Below are 7,140 nucleotides of genomic sequence, written 5' to 3' on the forward strand. Positions count from 1 at the left end.
GATACTGGAGCAGTTTGCCATTTCCTTCTCCAGGGCATCTTCCCAACCCAGGGATCGAACCCAGGTCTCCTGCACTGCAGGTAGATTCTTTACTGAGCTACAAGGGAAACCTTATTCAAATTAATTTTCATTAAAAAATTAATCACATCAAGGACTTCTTTGGTGGTCCAATGATTAATAATTCAGAGGATGTGGATTCGATCCCTGGTCAGGCAACTAACCCTATATGCCACAACTAGAGGGCCCCTAGCTGTGCTACAATGGGAGATAGTGATATAACTAAGATCCCATGTGCCAAAACTGAGACCCGACAATAACAGCCAAATGAATTATTTTCAAAAATTTCATATCAAAATAAAACTACTTCACCTAAATTACTAACGGTTCACTGAAAAATTTTAGCAGTTTCTTAAAAAGTATACACTTGCCAAGAACTAATAAGCCATCCCACTCCTTGGTTTTTACACAAGGAAAATGAAAACCTATAATCACACACAAACCTATACGTGAATGTTTAGTGGTTTATTTGTAATTATCCAAAACAACCAATGTCCCTCAGCTGTAAACAAGCTTATAGTTATTAAAAAGGAACAGATTACTGATACATGCAAAACAGATCTCAAAGGCATCATGCTACAAAGAAACCAGATTCAAAGGCTACATATGGTATCAATTCAGGTTTCTGACACTGCTGCAAACAAAACGGGAAAAGAATATAGGTCAGTAGTTACCAAGAATAAGAGGTAGAGAAGAGTGATTGACCACACAGGGGCATGGGGAATTTGAGGGAGGGGGAAAGGTGATGGGAATATTCTATACCATGACTGTGGTAAATAAACTGTTTTTTGGTAAACTTTACCAAACTTGCAAAACGCTTTTACAGGGTAAATTTTAGCTTAAGGACCTCAATGAAGAAAGTGGTAAGAACTTTAAAATATTCCGCTAAGTTTTCTATTATTGCTTACTTGAAATATTAACGTGATCTTTGTTCTCTCTGAGCACTCAAGGCTTGGAGATCCATGGGCCTGCTGAAGGTTGTCCCAGGTATATGACAAATTCACTAACCTCACTCATTTCTATTAACAGCAGGACTATGTAGCATAACCTATTTAGAAAAGACACCCATATGATCCTTTCCAAGTTTTCCATCGGATCAGAGGTCAATGACCTTTCAGAAGCCATGTGGCAGTTTCCAATGTTTTTTCTAAATCACTATCACCTGAGCAAGCAATGCAACTTCAATTGTGATTTTAACTTGTCTAGGAAGTTCCCAGAGGCCTGCAAACAGAGGACTCTGATGCCACCTGGGTGAGAGAAGAAAAAAGGTGGTGAGAAGAAAGGTGGAAGAAAAAAGGAGAGAAGTCATGAAAAGCAAAACCAGATCAGGAAAAATTTCAGGAACATTGCAAATAAAGGAAAACACATTTCATTCCACCTTCTCATATGGAAGAGCTTGCTCTTATCACAAGATTGAGAACTCATGCTGCTCATTCAAGATACAAGGGAATAACTAATATACCTTTAATAATTCCCAGATGACTATATAGTGCTGCAGCATTTCAAAAGGACATCTAACACCTATCCACTGAAAACATAAAAGGACATCTTGACACACAACTTTTCATCCCTTTCCTAGAATGGCCTATTTCAAGAATTGTATATAGAGCCAGAAACAGCCTGTTTTTGGCATGAGCTCAGTGCTCAACCTAAAAAAAGGTAACGAAGGTAAATACTTTAATAAAAAAAAATCTATAGTCCTGTCCTGGTATATACCCCATTCTGCAAATTACTAGTAATCAAGCTCTTCAGTATATGCAATCTGCTTTTGGGCAGACCAGAACCCAAACAGATGAATTGCTCATGCTCTTGAAAAAACCCCCAAAGCATAATCTGACCAAAACTCAACTAGACTGCCTATTCTGGAAATAGGATTAAGAATCATTTTTTCAGAAATCATACTGCCTCTCATTCTGAAACCACGCAAGAATTCCTGGGGCCAAGTTTCAACATGATCCCATTTCAACAGCTAGGCAATTTTAAAAATGGGGTTTAAGGTCAAGCACCAGTTTGCTTTATAAATCTTTTCAGTCAGTTCATATTGAAAAAGGCAACTGTATAAAAAACTGACCAAAACATTTATCCTGAATCTAGAAATTCATGTTTTAAAACTAGTCTGTAGTGACCACCAGTAGGTGGCGCTCACAGCAATTCTGTACAGACAAATCTATGGCTCCAAGTATGCCAACTGTCTTGCTCTCCTTAAACTTACACTTAATGAAAGCTATTTTCTGCAATGAAACCTTCCTTGTGAAGACAAATCTTCACTATTTACTAGCTAGCAATCTTTATTCATATCTCCTTTAATCAGTTAACACCATACCTGTCAAAACATTAAGGAACAAGCTAGGGACCAAATCTTTTGTCATTTTAGAGCCCCTACCAATGGCCATATAAATTATTTTTATCCAGGAAAAATTGCAATTAACAATCCACCTGTCTACATTTCACAGGATGCTTTCTATTTGCAAAAAAGGCTTCTAGGATGCTATCTGGTGTGATTTCACCAGTTCCAGCTGGATTAATTTTCCTTTCATATTATAAAAGCCAAGTTATCAGATACAGAATTACTCAGTTTCCGCAAATGTGTTAAGACTTTTACTATCAAAACCAAGGTTAACTTAGAATTACATTGCTTATACCCAGAGACCAATTATCAGCTGACTACCTAGCTTTTCCCATTTGTGACCAAGCCCTGCAATTGACAGGTTACAAAATTCCTCTGGTGTTAAGGGTTATTTTCATTCAACTGTCACATTATAGCAACCTGCAAATGACAACTTTCCAACTTCCTTTCTAGTTTTTTAAATGGCAGTTAACTTTGAAAACATTAACTAGATGAACCTACACTCAAGACCCAAATGGGCCATACCCTCCTCGCCAATGTAGCAATGTTCTCATCACCCAACCTTGCCCATTAGATGAAAATTCCTATAAAGTTCATTTCTATTTAAGTGACAGGAAACACAATTAGCCTCCAGCATCTTTTATTTTTCCTAGTCTTTTATTTTTCCTAGAACCTGTATACAATTAACTCTAGCAGGGCAGTACTCAATACTGTTTAAGCCTCACATTTTAGATTAACTACTTATTATAAACGTGAATGCACATCCTCATAACTGGAAACTAAATGACATATTTATTCATTTATGTAACCATACAAAATTTTATATGCAACAGGAGCTTCTATACTATAGAATCTGACCTTACAAACTAGCTTACATATAAAAGTTACTCTTCGCTCATCTGTCGTAATCTAGAAAGTGTTGCACCAATGCTTAAGATGTTATTAAAACAGATGAGCTCTCAACTTAAGGTTAACAAACCTGAAGCTCCACCCTAGAAATACAAACCCATAATTTGAAAATTGTTTCACTAGAAATAGCTTATAAGCAACTCTTACCAAAGTAGTACTATAGGGAATTACAGTGTTGACCAAAAGAAGACACAGGTTTCTCATTAAACTTTTTTTTAATGGGTCTCAAATTCTGTGACAGATTTTTGGTCAAGTTGTTTTCATTAAAAAGTACTGATTTTAAAAACTAATAACTTAAACTGCCACACACAAAACATATGGTCCACAAAAACATTCTCCTTTCCTTCTGAAGGTTTTACGATGCATTGTTATCATTAACCAGTCTTTTACTATTAAACTTAAATGGCCAATTGAGACAAACAGTTCTGAGACCGTTCTTCCACCACTGATTAAGACTGGGGTGGCAGGTATTGGGGATAATATTCATTTAGCCTTCTGAGCTTTCTGGGCAGACTTGGTGACCTTGCCAGCTCCAGCTGCCTTCTTGTCCACTGCTTTGATGACACCCACAGCAACTGTCTGTCTCATGTCACGCACAGCAAAACGGCCTATGGAAAACAAACATTGTATTACCATTAGAGACATTTTTCAAACCTTTTAAGTTTACTTCTAAAATTTAGTTTTTAATTACAGCAGAAAAACATCCTCACCCAGGGGAGGATAATCAGAAAAGCTCTCGACACACATAGGCTTGCCAGGAACCATATCAACGATGGCAGCGTCACCAGATTTCAAGAATTTAGGGCCATCTTCCAGCTTTTTCCCAGAACGACGATCAATCTTCTCCTTCAGCTCAGCAAACTTGCAAGCAATGTGAGCTGTGTGACAGTCCAGCACAGGTGCATACCCAGCACTGATCTGGCCTGGATGGTTCAAAATAATCACCTGGAAAGAAGACTTGCATTTAGTTGTGTCTCAAAGACCCTTAAAAGTTATAGCAGTAAATAAAAACTTGTCTCTAAGTGTTACCTGAGCTGTGAAGCCAGCAGCTTCCATGGGTGGATCATTTTTGCTGTCACCAGCCACATTGCCACGACGGACATCTTTGACAGACACGTTCTTGACATTGAAGCCCACATTGTCCCCAGGAAGGGCTTCACTCAGTGCTTCATGGTGCATTTCTACAGACTTCACCTCAGTTGTTACATTGACTGGAGCAAAGGTGACCACCATGCCAGGTTTGAGAACACCAGTCTCCACACGACCCACAGGGACAGTACCAATACCTAAAATAAATGTTTACAGCACTTAATAAATGCCTCAAACGAAGGCCGAATTGGTATTATGCCAACCCAGACAAATTCTAATGGTTTTATTCTACTTACCACCAATTTTATAGACATCCTGGAGAGGCAAACGCAAGGGTTTGTCAGTTGGGCGAGTTGGTGGCAGGATGCAATCCAGAGCTTCAAGCAGGGTGGTTCCACTGGCATTGCCGTCCTTACGGGTGACTTTCCATCCCTTGAACCATGGCATCTAAAAGAAAGGCTGGGTTACCATCAAACTAAACCCCATTACAGACCTTAAGTCTTAAAAACTTGAAAATCACTTACATTAGCACTTGGCTCGAGCATGTTGTCACCATTCCAGCCAGAAATTGGCACAAATGCTACTGTGTCGGGGTTGTAGCCAATTTTCTTAATGTAGGTGCTGACTTCCTTAACAATTTCCTCGTATCTCTTCTGGCTATAGGGTGGCTCAGTAGAATCCATTTTGTTAACGCCAACAATTAGTTGTTTCACACCCAGGGTGTAAGCCAGAAGGGCATGCTCACGGGTCTGCCCGTTCTTGGAGATACCGGCTTCAAATTCGCCAACACCAGCAGCAACAATCAGGACAGCACAGTCAGCCTTTGAAAGAAAACAAGTCCACATCCTGTTAAACAAAGTTCTTAAAAAGGATCCATGGCTTTCCCAGTGTAAAAACAGACCCAAAGAGTTATTTTCAGTAGTTTTTAGTCTCACAAACCTGGGATGTGCCTGTAATCATGTTTTTGATGAAGTCTCTGTGTCCTGGGGCATCAATGATGGTAACATAGTACTTGCTGGTCTCAAATTTCCACAGGGAGATATCAATGGTAATACCACGCTCACGTTCAGCTTTCAGTTTGTCCAAGACCCAGGCATATTTGAAGGAGCCCTTTCCCATCTAGAAAGATTAACGACAATTACTTGGTAACTAAAACATGAACTCCAGCATGAAGTTCTTTTCCCTAACTTGGAAAAAATGCTGGATTTCACTTACAACTGTACACTTAAGTGCATTTACCTTATTTTCAAAAGTTACCTGACTTAGCAAACTTTGCAATTTACCTTTTAACTAGTAAAAGTCTAGACTAGTGGCTAGTTTTCGGAAAATTGCCACTCAAATGCACTTGCTCAGCCAATATTCATTCTAATTTTGCCTACCTCGGCAGCCTCCTTCTCGAACTTTTCAATTGTTCTCTTGTCGATCCCGCCACATTTGTAGATCAGATGGCCAGTCGTGGTAGACTTCCCTGAATCTACGTGCCCAATGACAACGATGTTGATGTGGGTCTTCTCCTTTCCCATTTTGGCTTAGGTTTAACGGTGGTTTTCACGACACCTAATTGGAAAGGGGTGGAGGTGTGTTAAACACTTTAAACCACTGTTTGGAAACTGAAGAAAAAGCTACGATCCAAACTCCAAGGGCAAATTCCAAGGAGCATTACAACCAGTGCCAAGCTGGCCCAACTCAAGTCTCCACCCATAAGCTCCACCGTCCAGATTCCCCTCCCCCACCCCATGTGTAGCTCTAGAACCTCGAGGCATCGAGAGGCCAGGACGGCACCCGGTCGGCCGCGGGGGGCGGGGGTGGGTGTCCCAAGAAAGCGGCGCCAGGCTGGGACGGGGCCGGGGCCTTTGTGCGGGTGACTCACCGGCCGCTCCCCGCCCGGGCCGCCGCGTCCTCCATTTTGAAGCCGTGCAGAGGGGCCGGGGAGCGGCCATCTTTCCGCGCACGCAACTGGTGCCGGGTGGGGCGGCGCTCTGTTCGCCCGGCCGCCACGGCTCTCCCGCCCCGCCTCGGGCCAGCGAGGCCGTGACGGCATGTGCGCGGGGGAAGCCGGCCCAAGTCCTCTGCGCCTCGCGGCCGCCCCCCACCGCAGATCCCGACGAGCGCCGAGAAGCCCATCCTGTCAGCCCCCGGCCGGCCTCAGGTGAACCGCCCCGGCCGAAAAGCCCGCGGCTGTGTGAAGTTGTTCGATAGTGTGTGTGTGTGGCGGCGGGGTGGGGGGAACCGGGCGGCAAAGCGCGGCAGGATCCACACGCAGCGGCCACGGTGCCACAGCCCAGGCCTCAACCCAATCACGAGGCGAAGGTACTGCGAGAAAAGCGCAAGGCCTCGAACTCTCCCCTCCCCACCCCCACCCGCTCACACCCCGAAATTCGGGTCAAGAACATGGTGAAGATGCCCACGGGCGCGGCGGGAGGTACACGCACGCGAAGGCCGCGGCCGTCGGCGGAGGCCGGGCCCACCGAAACCACACCCGGCACTCACCTGTGTCCTGGCGGCAAACCCGTTGCGAAAAAGAACGTTCACGGCGACTACGGCACTTATATACGGTTCTCCCCCACCCTCGGGGAAAAGGGCGGAGCCAGCACACGACACCACTTTCCCAGTTTACCCCGCGCCGCCTCCACCAGGCACCAGTTCAATCTCCATCCCCTCCCCCAACGTCTCGGGGACCGTAGGCGATGTACGCTCAGCCCACGGACGAGCGCTGGGCGCCCCGCGCATGCTCCTCT

At 43.7% G+C, this 7,140-nt stretch overlaps 1 protein-coding gene across 1 annotated transcript; it reads right to left on the reverse strand.

Moving 5' to 3' along the window:
- Positions 1-501: 501 nt before the first annotated feature.
- On the reverse strand, positions 502-5,959 carry EEF1A1 (eukaryotic translation elongation factor 1 alpha 1). The gene is made up of 7 exons (XM_052645450.1): positions 5,782-5,959; positions 5,342-5,521; positions 4,927-5,223; positions 4,699-4,849; positions 4,343-4,599; positions 4,024-4,258; positions 502-3,921 (listed from the first exon to the last, which is right to left on the reverse strand). The coding sequence occupies exons 1-7, from the start codon at positions 5,923-5,925 to the stop codon at positions 3,797-3,799; spliced, it is 1,389 nt and encodes a 462-aa protein (XP_052501410.1). The 5' UTR covers positions 5,926-5,959; the 3' UTR covers positions 502-3,796.
- Positions 5,960-7,140: the final 1,181 nt, after the last annotated feature.

This window comes from Budorcas taxicolor, chromosome 9 (assembly GCF_023091745.1).
Source record: "Budorcas taxicolor isolate Tak-1 chromosome 9, Takin1.1, whole genome shotgun sequence".
Lineage (NCBI taxonomy): Eukaryota > Metazoa > Chordata > Mammalia > Artiodactyla > Bovidae > Budorcas > Budorcas taxicolor.

Excerpts from the sequence above, each read along its gene's own strand:
- EEF1A1 (XM_052645450.1), bottom strand. The coding sequence starts at position 5,925 with ATGGGAAAGGAGAAGACCCACATCAACATCGTTGTCATTGGGCACGTA. Across the intron at positions 5,522-5,781 it reads TCGAGAAGGAGGCTGCCGAG|ATGGGAAAGGGCTCCTTCAA; the intron begins GTAGGCAAAATT and ends TAATCTTTCTAG. Across the intron at positions 3,922-4,023 it reads TTCTGATTATCCTCCCCTGG|GCCGTTTTGCTGTGCGTGAC; the intron begins GTGAGGATGTTT and ends TGTTTTCCATAG.